Raw genomic sequence first — 14,495 nt, forward strand, 5'->3', positions numbered from 1 at the left:
CTCCCTACCAGAATTACAAGGGAGCTCTGCCTCTCTTTCCGTACCCATTCACTCACAATGGCTCCTGTGGAGCATGGTTTAAAATAATTAATTCTTTAGATCCTGATATTGCTGTTTTCGATGGGGGCTGGGTTTGGGGAAACTTGAACTTAGTCCTGCTCAACGTCTGTTATCCTGATAAAGAGGGACTTCCCACTCGAATAGGAACTGATCTAGAAAATGAAGTATATGGATTAGGTAATTACACGATTAGCCTTATGATCCTCACTGTTGAATCTGAAACTGCTCCAGTTTTGCCCCATATGTTAGTATTACCAGTCACAGGTGAATTATGTGTTAGCAAGAAAGGTTCAGTACACGTAGGTCATAGTAAATGCACTACTGTGGTCGAGTTCAATGACCATGGTAAATCGTCCTTTAAAGCTATCAGTCATTCCTACTTTGTTTGTGGTCATACCGCATACATACGTTTGCCCCCAGATTGGGATGGTACCTGTTACATTGCATTCCTTCTGCCACCTGTTTTCCTAGCTCCTCCTGATTACCATAGAAATACGAATCTAGCACCGAATAGACCCAAAAGAGATATTCCCCTTGTCGACTACACAGAAACGGCATGGGAACAGTACACTGATTTCAATAAAGGATTCTTTTTCTTCCTAGGACCTGTCCAAAACAGTAAATTAATACGCAGATTAACGAGAACTCTTGAAGCAGTAGTGAACGAAACTGCCTCCGCTCTAGGTAACTTAACAGAGGAGCAGTCTGCTATACGGACTGTTGTCCTTCAAAATCGTCTTGTGATTGACGTCATCTTGGCAGATAGAGGTGGAGCTTGTAAGGTCATCGGGTCAAGTTGCTGTGTTTTCATTCCACAAAACGCACCATCTGTCTATCAAGCTATCACCCGTTTACATAAAATTGCAAATCAGATACATCAGAATCCAGGCACCTGGACTTGGTCCGGTTGGTTCTGGACTACGTTAACAGCTTGGGGATGGAAGATCTTATCCTTCCTAGGCATTGGCCTTGTTATAGTATTCAGTTGTTGCCTATGCCTGCAGTGTGGGCCAGCGATATGTGGACTGTGTGCCACATCCTGCATTGAGCATTCCAGTTGCCTCTCAAACAGTCAAAGAAAGAAAGACGAACATATAATGTTACAAGAACAAACAGATCGATTTATGAGGATCGATATATCATGAAGGGTCCGTAGGGAACAAGGAGGGAATGAGGTAATATAAATTTTATGGTCATGTTGTGTTCCCTAGCGAGTACCCCACCGACTCCATGTACGAGTTAAAAGTGCATGTAACTTCCCTCCTGTACCAGCTATGAAGACGCAAATACATTTGCGTCCAACGTTAACTTGTCCTCTTTCAGACCCACCATGAATGGGTTTGATGGTCCGTTCCTAAGTATGCTATGCCAACGTCTTTTTGAAGTGTACTCCTACGTTTTTCAGCCTGGCTGAAAGTAGGCCCTGAATCTCTGCCATCGAGCCTCTTTTTCTGGCTTCTGACTGCGAGGGCCTCTGCCCAAGCAGCCCCCGTACCCGTGAACTCTGACTTACTTCTAGCGCGGCCCTCCGTGCTCAGCTCAGCCTGCTGCCTGCCAAGATTGACTATAACCTTCGAGTTATCTGTTTTCCTCCCCGAAGATACATTCCAGCTTGCTAGCTTCAGTAAACATCCTTCCTCAGCTACAGGGCTAAAGGGCCAACCTGTCTTTATGCAAGTAATTCATAGCCTCTGTTGCCATGCTTCCATGGAAGGCCCCATGCCCCACGCTTCTCCTCAGACATTCAGGCGCTTATACACGCACTCACAGCAAGTATAGAATAGCTTCTGCTCTAGAGACCTTCCTGCCCAGATAGCTTAGTTCCTAAACATCAGATATCAGATATGATAGAAGCACAAGTTGATCTGACATGCCAGACTTCTGTCTCTTTCCGTCAGTGTAAATGTCAAGTCCCCTGCACCCCGTCTATCACACGTCATGCAGCTGCGTGCGCATCCAAGCTTCCGGTTTCCGCTGACATTGCAACATTCTGTTAGCACCACCCCTTGGTGCCACCCACTTGCGTCACCTATCAGTGACGTTTCTAGCACACACGCCTAGTTACGCCTAGTTTACGCCTCTTGATGATGTACTAGCACCACGTGTATACTGTTATCTTGTCTTCTCTCAGCTGTTACGCCTCTTACATTGAACATTATGATGTAAATCAAGTATATAAGCTATGTATTGTCAATAAACGATGGCGCGCTCATCTATCCCTTCTGACATCCTGTGTGGTGGTCAGAACATGATATCCTGATTCCTTTATGAGGAATAAAACCCTTAGAAACTCTTACACCACGGACTCTGTTTTCCTTCATTCCGATTGAGTTATTATTGATTAAGTACTTACCTGCATAGAAATTAAGAGAGTAAATTAATTATTTACATCAAGGCAGACATGATGTCCTGAAGTACGAGTGCAGCTCCATCCAGTTTCTGTCCCAGTACTCGGGAGCACTCAGACATATCCACCGTCAGGGCCGTGAGAGCGCTCATAATAGAGGCGTAGGTGTATTCAGGCGGGGAGCCATGCGCGTCCACAGTATGGAGTGTAGCACCACGTTCACCACTCCGCCAACATGCCGGCAATGCAGCCGATGCCAAAGCCGAGGTGGAGCCCATTACGATCACAGAGGAAAAGTCCGCCATATCGTGCTGCTAGGGGTTTCTCCGAGCGAGGAGGCAATCAAACAATGTGCAGACTAGACGGTACCACCGGACAGCCGGGTCCGTCTCCGCCTGTGCAAGAGTTAAGAAGAAACCCCTTCACGTATTTACTGGCAGGAGCGAGTGAAGCGGCTAGTCATGGCCGCCCGCTGCATGGATGGCAGAAAGGAGCAGCGCTTCTCACCTCTGTGTCGCATGGGAGCTGTGAGGCAGAGTAGAACCATCGGCAGGCGACACGCGCTCCCCAGCAAGGGCAGAGACCAGCACTCTCACTGCCCACAGTCCGCCTGGGAGCGTTCGACAGTGCACCGCTCCATCAGCCCTTCAAGTCGCGTCCCCCTCCGGCGTTGCTCAGGGACCTGGGGTCCTAGGTCCAGGGCGCAGTCCCGGTTCACAGAGAAGCGTGCCCCATCTCCGGATTGCAGACGGCTAGAGACACCGGGGGAACACCTCCGGTAACAGCGCGACGTCAGCTACCTCCCGCGTACATTCTGCGTCAGGATCTGGGGCAGGATGGTGTTGCAGGGAACAAAGGATCGGGGAGCAGGGCGACTACACGTCCGTTCCCGCCGCCATCTTGGCTCCTCCTCCAAAAAAAAATGAGCCAGATTTAACTTGTTTTAAAATCTTTATTGTCTGGTCTACTGTCAGAGCCGCTAAGTGAAAAGGTATTTGTGCCAGGAGCTGGGAATAGAACCTGCCTGACATTTGCTTTGGTCTGCTAATTGATTTGCGTCTATAAAAGAAATCATACATCTATTTGACTTTATCTTGAAAGAACAATGCTAACTTGTTGCACAACTTTTGACTAATGGTGGTTTTTTTTTCTTCAGGGAGTTTTGATAGCTTCTTAACTGTTGCAAACTGTTCCTTGGAAGAGTTTTTTGCTGCTTCTATTTTAGTGGTGAAAGAACACATTTTCTCAGCTTGGATTAGCTTTTTGTAAATTTGTATGTTAGCTTTATAGATTTCTTTGTTGGATGTTTTATAAGCGAGCCACCATTTCCGTTCTAATCTCCTGCATTCCCGTTTTTATGTCTAAGGTTTTCGTTAAACCACAGTTCTGAGGGATTAATCTTTTCATTGTGGTGATTTTTTGCTGGAGCTAGCTGGGTTTGTGATGAATCTAGCCATTGATGATAGTTGCAAATGGCCATGTCCAGGTCCATTGAAATCAATGATATTGACTGGATGAGAGAGGGGCTATGCTGTTCGACGTCAATGGTGTTCCAGGGGTGATGAACTGTGTGTCTCAAAGGTGGGCAAGACTTATTTTCTCCAGCCACTTCCCCCTATCTCAAACATGACAGCAGTGGCGGCTCCTCTGCTAAGGAGGAGGAGCGTTGCCTTACCACTTTTAAGCAGTGTAAATTAAGGAAACATAAAATTATAATAACAAAGCTATTATCATTTTATGTTTCCATGCTGCATTGTGGGCCGGCGGAGCTGCTCTGCTTTCAGAGCAGGGCAGTGGAGGAGTGGTTTGCCCACTACAAGTGCGCAATGACTCTGGGGCTGGCCAAAAAGTCATGTGCACTTTGCATGTTCTCAATGCAGGCTGCATTACAGCATGTGTGGAGATAATGCCCAGGCCCCCAGTCCCCGTCTCAGCGCCGATCATGTGCCCATATGCTGCATTGCAGAGTTGTGAGTGTCACCTGCATGCTTGTCTGCTCTTCAGCAGGAAAAATTGTGTTGCTCTCAAGGCTGTATGTTGTGGATTCCTGTAACTCCATAACATTACTTTGACCACTCTTTGCAATGTACCTCATTCTCCTCAGCCAACTGTACCATCCCTTTAACACTCGGTTGAATCCATCTATGAGGCCATTTTCCCGTGGGTGGTACACAGCTGTTTTATGATAATTTACCCCTTCCTCTTAAGAACTTCTGGAACTCCTTTGGAATAAACTGTGGACCATTGCCAGATACGATCCACTCTGGGTAACTTTCCCTTCTAAAAACCTCTTCGCAAAAGTTTATGATACAGGAAGCTCTTCTCTCTCTTACAAATGTCCACTCCGGCCACTTGGAAAAATAGCCCATCAAAACAAATGCATACTTGCCTTCAATCCCTCTAAAATTAAAAGACCCACCATGTCAACCGCTACCCTTTGCCGTGTTTTTTCTAGAAACTTGGTTGGTGTAACTAAAGTCTTATCAACCTTGTCGGATTTAACACTACACATGCATGCTATGAAATTGCGCACAAACCTTTATAGCTCTCTGTCCATGCCCAGCCACCAAAAGTCTATGCAGGCCCTTCCTTTCCCAGGCAAGATGCCCCGTGACCATCATATAATAGCTCCAATAATCTGGACCGCAAACCTGTGGGCACCACAAGCCTTCTATCCCTTCTCAAAACTCCATCCACTACCAACAACTCTGACCATACCATTCTATAATCTCCAAAGTCCCTCTTCACACTCTCTGACTGACTGGTCACAATGGACAAAGAAGAAATAAGCTGCTTCAAAGTATCTTTCTCCACTATGGCTTGGTTCCACTCATCCTCGCTATGGCACCTCCAAATGACTCACTAAACAGCCATTAATCACGGTCATCCTCCCTTTCGTTCCCTTCCTCCAACTGCAATGGTAAACACGACAAACAATCGACGTTCAGATAATTGCTTCTCAGAACACACCATAATACAAAATTGAACTCATGAAGGCGATTCAGCCATTTGGCATCCTACGTGTCACCCTCCCAGCACTCTTTGTGGATAACAAATCAACCAAGTGATTGTGGTCTGTGCATAACTCAAAGGTGGTTCCCCATACATATATGTCTTAAAATACTTCACGCTCCACCAGCACCCTAACACCTCCCTTTTATATTATCAAGTATATGTCTTCGGATCCCTTCAGTGTCCGTGAGGCGAACACAACCACTCTTTCCAGGTCCTTTTTTCTCGGCATCAAAACAGCCAAGTGGCCATTGGCGCACAAATACTACCACCACTATGGTTTCATCCTGGAGGTCAAATGGTTTCAAGGAAATTGCCTTCACTATACCAAGATTGATACTTTCGAATGCCATCTGACACTCACGTGTCCACTCGCACTTCACCCCTTTTTTCATAAACTTCCTCAACACATGCACCTTGCCAGCAAAATGTTGCACAAACTTCGAATAATACTCAACTAGCCTGCAGAAAGAACAAAGTTGGTCTTTATCAGTTGGAGAAGGTGCACATTTGTTTGCTTCAAGCTATTTTATTTTAGGTTTTATACCATCTCTGGCAACATGTGACCCAGGTACTCCATCTGCATCACTCCAAACTTGCACTTGTCAATGCTGACCATCAATCCAGCATCCTGCAGTTTCCTCTACACCACATCCAAGAAACAATTATTATATTCTATGTCCGCCTCCCACACCAGGATATCGTCAACACACTGCTCATGAGACTTTGGAAAACTGCGGATGCTGATGCCAGCCCGAATGGCAGCCACACAAACTGGAAAGAACCTTCCGGCATTATGAACAACGTGAGATGTTTCAATTCCATATGCAACCGCACTTGGTAATAAGCAGTAGATACATATATGGAGGAAAAGTACTGGGCTTCTCTGAAGCTTGTGACCACTTCGTTTATGTACAGCAAAGAATGTAGGTTAATCCATATTGAGGTCCCTCAAATTGACACTTATGCACAATTTTTATTAGACTTGCGCGCCAGTAATATCAGACTGAGCCATTTAGATTATTCTATTGGCTCAATCACCCGAACTGCACACAATCAAGCTCTTCTTTGAGCTGTTTGCGTAGGGCCAGCAGAACATTCCTCCCTTTTTTGTGCTTTAGGGTTACAACATTACTTCAGAACAATGTAATGTTCGAACCTTTCTAAACATCGTAATTTTTTGGCGAACAATTTCAGATACTTGGTGCTTCACTACTGTTCATCCACCTTCTCCATGAGCCGGACCGGTTTGGGATGATTGGATTTGAGAATGACCCCCAGAGCCCTCTGCTTTCCACTCCAAAAGCGCCTTTCCTCTCTCCACCACATAGACATTCTCTTCTGCCACTCTGCCCTTGTATGCAATCCTGCTATCAAAATATCCCACTGTGGCAGTTTCACCCCACAATAACCTACGGGGTCATTGTCAGGAGGGCACAATCTCCAACCACCCAGTCCATCCCACATTGCTCTATCAATTATTGTGTGCAGCGTAGACACATCCATCCACAAAGAGACAGCTTTCTCGTTGATCTTCAGAGTACACTTCGCAGGGCAGTAAGCCTCTTATCTCAGCCACAACATCCTCACACATTACGAACAATTCAACTTTGTCGCCATCCTCTTCTCTGGCAAAATGCTCATTGTGACTGTCATTTAAGGCAGTCACCACTTGTTTGCCCCCACTCAGCCCTTCTGATAATGCACATCTTGGAGAAGTCCCCAGCTTTCTTGCAATTAAAACACCTCGCCTTTATGGCTGGACATGCATCAGAATCTGCTGTGTGTCTTGTGCTCCTATGTCTATTACAAGCACTTTTCTCTTTTGCTAGCGGTGTCTTGGGCAACACTACCTGGCCTCTTAGTGTTTTCTGCACTACATACAATTTATTTACTCAAATTTACTCTTTTTGTTGACCATCATTGAGGTCCCTTACATACCTAGATGTATTCTCTACGCGCCTCGCTCTGCTTATGACTTTGTCCAAGGAGGAAATCTTTCAATTCTAACAAACTTTCTTCGAACTTTACATGGTTGTTCCTAATAATAAATTGATCTCTTATCTTTCCGCGCAAATCCCTAAACTTACAAGGTCATGGCTAAAGTTTTTGAAACCGAAACATACTGTTCCACATTCTCCCCCAGCAACTGGGACCGAGAGAAAAACGTACATCTTTCTAGAACTACGGTCACTTTCTTGCCCTAGTTTTCCTCTAAAACATTCATCGCGTCCACATATTCATTATCTGTCTTACCTCTGTTCAAAAGGGAGCAAGCTGTCCTCACTCTCATGCTTTACATAAAATCATCCTGTTACTCTTGGGGGTCTATAGCCCATTCTAAACCTTACAGAGAAGGGATGAATTATATATATCATTTATTTTTCGAGCAAAAATAAATGTAATTTTAATGATGAAGGTTCTTACTGGGTGCATGCTATAAGCCAGGTATGTAAATTAACCGCACAGAAGCGGTTCAATCCCGCATCTGTCACATTTCATCCCTCTATGAGGTATCTGATAACCGAATGCCACAGTAATTGGCTTCTTTCAGGTAATGTGATCATTCTGGTACAAGACAAAGTTTCATAAGGTCTGAAGTGGTGGTCTGTCTGTGTAGAGCAGTACAAGGTTATTGGTACCTGCCTCGTGAAGGGGCCACACTTTGTAGGAAACCCCTCTGCACCTATGAGCAAAGAAAAAGTTACTTTCAGTAACCATCCTCAAACAGGACTACAAAACTCTCCACAATGTAGGACCAGCATATCTGAACCACCGCTTCTCATTCCACGTACCCGCCAGACAACTTCACTCTGCCCAATTTGCCCTGGTCACTGTCTTACAGATTCACAAGACCAGAACCGGAGGAAGGTCCATCTCCTACTTCGCCGCCAAGACCTGGAACACCCTGCCCCTCCATCCCAGGCAATCCCCATCATAATCTTCCACGCACAGATGGACGAGCAAACCACCTCAACCCACCCCACCTTCAGCGCTTTAAGACCCTCACGGGTGAGTAGTCGCACTATACAAAACCCTGAGTGATTCAATGATTGATTGCACCATCTTTCAGGTGGATATTCTATCAACCTGCAGATTCCTCGTGTTTTAATACATCCAGGTGATAGATTGGATCCTGAAACATTTGTCAAAACTCTTCTTTACCAGCAGGTGGCATGAGCTCCATCTCAGCACCAAAAGTGGCACAGATGTGACATTAATTAAGCTATATAGTGCCGGCCTGGCAGTGACGTCATGTTATGGCATATTTTTTCCAAGTCTGTTAGAGGGAGCTACTGAGGAAGTATCACATCAAATGCAAATGTGCAGGGTATCAAATTAAGTTGGGACCTTATAATTATCAGAATCTATGGCCATCTTTCAGAACTGGGAGGTGAGTGGGATCAGTAAGCAATCTGAAGGTAGTTAGAGTATTCACCAGAAAGACTGTTACTGAAGGTAACTTTTTCCATCTGATGAATACCTGCAGATTACTCATCTTTCGAAAACATACCACTGCAGTACGTCCTCCCTGGTAGTGGGTCTGAAGGAGTGGGCAGGCAAGGAAATCCTGTAACACCAAGCGAGTTATGTGGCTTACTTCTCATTTCGGAGTCTAAGCAATAGTGTGTTGCAAAAGTACAAAGAAAGCCCATGTCACTCCACAACAAATTTCAGACATCTTTAATGCACAGAGCAATCTAGCATGATAAGGTCCATTTCTGGCTTTTTTTTGTACCTATATAGCCAATGTCAGACCTACTCTCCCTCATTCAGTCAATGTAATAACTGACTACCCTACGAGGATTCAGCTGATGTAGCCCCTCCACCTTCTTGGTAGGATGGGTTTATAGGGAAGAAGGTAGTAGGAGTAATCGATTGCCACAGATGGAAGGGCGCCAATCAGTGGTGTAACGAAATTTGAGGGGGTCTTCCTGCAAGGTACATGGAGGGCCCCCAGCTCTGGATTTAATCCAGAGCTGTCAGGCCAGAATACTGTGCTGAGGGGGGCTGCGGTGCCTGTGGTATGCCACTGCGCCACTACCTTGAGCAAGAAAGCCGCTTCAGTCAATAAGACACAGCTGGTTTAGTAAAAACAACTGAAATGTGGGCAGACATATGACCATTGCAACTTGCTGCTGCATCGGAATGATGGCTACAGGAAAAACTGTTTTCAAAGTCAACTAACAAGGACATTTTGTAGAGGTTCATGAGTCCCCGTCGAGAACATTTTCAGATTGAAATGGGGCAAAAAAAAGGATGTAGGGAGAAATCTTTGTGAGCTCCTTCAAAGATTTGAGCACAATCAGGCACCTGATCAAGGAAGGCGGATAGGGAAGACCCATAAATGCTGACAAGGCAGTAGTGTAGTCTTTGACAGTGCTCACTGCGCAACCTTGCTGTGCTAACAAAACACGGGAAAAACACAATATATCAGGCACATGTGCCTTTAATGGGTCTACATTTCAATCTGCAGACCACGTCATGACTCTGCTCCATCTTTCCGAGTAGACAGATCTTCTGGAGGGGCGACATACTGACAATATGCCATTGATATGTCCGGCGGGAGGTGAAGGGAGCTCATTTAACTCCCACTCAATCTCTAGGAACGGACGCGGGGTAAGGAACAAGGGCATCATGGCTAAGGCATTTTCTCCTTTTCATAAGTCGTGAATCGGACCAAGGAATAACGGATGCGCAGTAATAGGTACTCGCCAGAAAGTCAGAAATCCTCCTATGAACAACGCAAGGTTCTGCCGCCCAGCCCGCCGGATACTCGCAATGGTCATTGCGTGTATCCGGCGGGCTGGGCGGCAGAACCTTGTGTTGTTCATAGGAGGATTTCTGACTTTCTGGCGAGTACTCTCTCGGAACCTATTACTGCGCATCCGTTATTCCTTGGCCCGATTCACGACTTATGAAAAGGAGAAAATGCCTTAGCCATGATGCCCTTGTTCCTTACCCCGCGTCCGTGTACCCTTTGGATGAGGTTCACCTAGTAGCCTGACCGACCCAGACCCGCCCTGATTCAGCTTGTATCCTCTCAGATTCACTCTTTGGTGCAGTTATTATAGTATTTGTCCTGTCGTTTTGCTCTGGATACCGGTGGTTTCCCGGTCCTTATATCGCTCATGAACTGATACCCGGGTGTGAGCAGCCTACTCCTAAAAAATAGGATATGCTTCTCCAGCCCTTATGCACTATTGGGACTTGCTCTACATCGTGTCGTCATAGGATCTCCATTGAGACCTGAACAACTAGCGTTTTTGATGATATGCGCCCTGATGAAGGAATTTCCCATATTGGCACTATTCCGAAACGCGCGTCAGCGCTTTCAGTGTTTGCCTGAATACATGTGGTAGCTGACTGTGTTGGGTATGAATATTTATGGTTTGGGAATGAGTCAGTATTTGATAGAATGAGTGAGTGATTTGTGTGCCAATTTTTATTGTTCTTTGTGTCCCTGAGCTGATGTTGTATCACTCTTTGATTCTTATTCATGAAATAATGTATGTTTTATTGAGCTATGCAAAATGTGCTATACTTTTCTATGAAAATAAATAAGTGAATTAATAATTCGAGAATCTTGAGCTGTTCTGTGGGCGCTCCCTACTTGCTGCTGGAACCCTTTTTGGGTCCTCTTAAAGAGGGAACTCCCCTTTTTTCATGTTGTTCTTGATCCATCATGACTGTGCCCATTATTCCACTTTGAGACCACTAGAGCAAGTCATTTCAGAGTTATGGGAGATTTCGATAGTGTCCAACAGATCACCTTCACGTTGGAACCACTGCAGACAGAGGCACCACTGGAGACCCTTCATGTGTCAGCGTGAGTGTGTGACCACCCGAATGCAGGCAAGCAGCAGACCTAGCGGGGGAAGAGCCATAAAGACTGAAATAGCTCCCTCCAGAAACAATCAACCTCTCTCTAATCTACTCCACTTTACCCTACTCCACCCCACCCCACCCCAAATCACTAACTTTTAGCCATGCTGAACAGTAGCTACACTGGTGTACAACATGGCTAAAGCACATCGCCAAAGCTAATAGCACTCGCATAGGAAAGACCAATTAATTGAGTTTGTCATTGTTTCTTAGTAGAAATATTTTTCTATGTATATGTTACAGTCAAAGTGTGAAATCCCGGTATTGTATAGAATGCCTAGGTAATGTATAGAATGCCTGATGGTTTTCAGCAAACTATGAAATATACGTTTTTTGTGAAAACGTTACATACTTTTCCTAGGCATTCTATACAATTCCTAGGCATTATACAGAATGACCAGTACCATTTACGCAAAGTGTTAAAAGGCCACAAAATGAGATTCCTAGGCATTATGCAAAGTGTGAAATCCCGGTATTGTATAGAATGCCTAGGTAATGTATAGAACGCCTGATGGTTTAGAGGCAAACTAGGAAATATACGTTTTTGTGAAAATGTTACATACTTTTCCTAGGCATTGTATACAATTCCTAGGCATTATACAGAATGACCAGTACCATTTACCCAAAGTGTTAAAAGGGCACAAGATGAGATTGATTAATACGCATTTGAAACTGAAAGAACAAAACTACGAAATAAAGCACAGGATATTCTTACCGGAAAACAATGAAAGCAGAACTGAGATTGAAGTACTTGTTACACTAAGAAAGGCCGGATTAGGTGTATTATATACTTTGCCGGCAGACAATCCAGCAAAGTATACAATGCCTAGACAATGTATAAAATATCAATCATTTCATACTTTGACGTTCGATTTTCAGGCATTCTATACATTACCTAGCCATTCTATAGAATGCCAGATTTCACACATTGCCGGGCGGGAATAAAATGGCGGGATTAGGCGTATTATATACTTTGCCGGCAGACAATCCGGCAAAGTATACAATGCCTAGGCAATGTATAAAATATCAATCATTTCATACTTTGACGTTCGATTTTCAGGCATTCTATACATTACCTAGGCATTCTATAGAATGCGGGATTTCACACTTTGACTGTAAAATATATATGACTGAACACTGCATTTCACTGTACAAAGGAAAGCCACAAGTACACATATCTGCGCTTTTCTCATGCTCCTCTGAAATCACTCACATTTTCTGTGAAAGTATTTTTTCAGAGACCTTATCCATTTAATATGCTGCCATCCCTTCACCCCTTCGAGAGACGAGGCACTTGTACTACCTCGCACATTATCAAGGACAGTCACGGGCTGCATGTAAGACCCGGACTGCTGGAGAGAGCTTGGCCTCTAGTTCCTGCTGGTCACCCAGTTCCATCCCCCCCTCTCCCGGTGGCCATAATGCCGAGACACCCCTCCGAGGAGACAGATGGGGCACACCCCACTCTCTGAAGAGCACTTAGCTATGAACATATCTTAATGTGGAAAAGGCAGCTTCTGCACAATGTGCTGCTTTATCACTAGTACAGAAGGCAGCGCTACAAACGAGGCATCTCCATTGTCCAAATGCAGAAGCGAACACATGGACCGAAGAGAAGAACTCAAAATTAACCGACATTTCAACATAACTGCGCAGAATATGAACTGCAACGGGATAATAAATACATAAATAAATACAGTGGAAAATGTATTCGAACCCCCTCCCACACTACCACTTTGTTTATCATCAGTTCAAATTAATAACAGATAATAAACCCGATATGACGAGTTTCTATTATAAATCCGCTATTCGGAGTTTCTACTGAAGTTCTTATTTTTAGAATGGTTTAATGATAAATTCGATGACTTACGGCTGAGTGAAGTCATGAGTGATGAAATCTGAACTCTTGAACAGCAGGAAGATATCACTCAAGGTGGTGCATTTGAGGGAACTGTTCATTGCAATCCAGTAGGCATCCTAAACGAGAGGGTAAATGTCAATTGTAACACAGCAGTAATTAGTACTTATTGGCCAGAGAAACAGCAATCAATTCAATTCAGCTCACTACAGAAGCCGCCTTCTGCCTGACAGATAATCACTCCAGCAAGTGGGGCTCCCCACCTGCTAAATGCAGTCAGGAAGATCCTGAGAGGTATCGAACTGTGAGCAGAGTTAAAGAAGTGCTCATTTAAACAGCTCAAACTGATTTCCTGAAAAGGATAGGTCTACATCCCTAAGGTCATAAGCTGGGGGATGAGTGACACGTGGGCATAACTCATAAAAGACAAAGCCTACAGCAATGGCAACATTTCTTCATAATACATTTTTTGATGAAGAAATGCATCCAAATTCTTCAGACGCAAATACACAGTCAAGGTGAAGCAATAAACCCATTGGCATTGTAAGGATTTTCATTATTATAAATCAACCTGCTGCATGTGATCAGAAACGCGTTAATCTGCTTTCAAATTAAGCTCAAGCATGGTAAACATCAACAAAACCTCTCCAGCAAGAAACAAATTATGTATCTGAAACAATAGCTCTGCAGTTTCAAAGTCGTCCAGGTGCACATGGTGCGCACTGTTCATGAAGCAAAACTGCACGTTGAACTAAGTCCAATAAAGGGACTACTGCATAGAAACATATCTGTAAGTCACATTTCCAAGTTTTATCAACTGTTACTACGTCATAGCAGTGAGTTATAAGATTTTGAAACTGAAATAAACAATTGAGACTCTCTCTGAGAGCCAAATACAGCTTATACAATTATAGATGGGCAACACTGAATTACGGGAGATGTTTTTTACTGAGGGTTTGAGTGATGTCAAATAGGCCACGGGAGCGAAGCTCGAGTTGTCTATGATGTCACTCAGAACCCCCATCTTTAATTTTATGTTATGTGTGGCTCCAAAATCATCTTCAGCTACTTTCAACTGCTATGCAGGAGCAGAGGAGCAATAACACAGCCTCTCCACCTCGTCCCACATTATAAAAAAAACCTTACCTGTAATCCCTAACCAACCACAACCACCTTCCCCTCTTTCCTTTCCCCTCCTGTGCTCTCTGCTTCCATTCAAAGGAAACAAGCAGAGCTGCGCTCACAGGCCCTCAGAGAGACCCTTTAGAACATCACAACAGTGGGTAACCAGTTTGATTATCAACTGTTGTCATGTAATAGCAGTGGGTTATG

General features: G+C 44.4%; 1 protein-coding gene across 2 annotated transcripts in view; it reads right to left on the reverse strand.

Moving 5' to 3' along the window:
- CDC123 (cell division cycle 123) overlaps positions 1-14,495 on the reverse strand; it is a 414,248-nt gene that overhangs the window by 252,629 nt on the left and 147,124 nt on the right. For both annotated transcript variants that reach the window (XM_086919873.1, XM_086919878.1), the window contains one exon: positions 13,176-13,282. In XM_086919873.1, coding sequence (XP_086775999.1) covers positions 13,176-13,282 — 107 coding nt within the window. The remainder of the gene's footprint in view (positions 1-13,175; positions 13,283-14,495) is intronic.

Source organism: Lissotriton vulgaris, chromosome 1_1 (assembly GCF_964263255.1).
Source record: "Lissotriton vulgaris chromosome 1_1, aLisVul1.2, whole genome shotgun sequence".
NCBI classification, from domain to species: Eukaryota; Metazoa; Chordata; class Amphibia; order Caudata; family Salamandridae; genus Lissotriton; species Lissotriton vulgaris.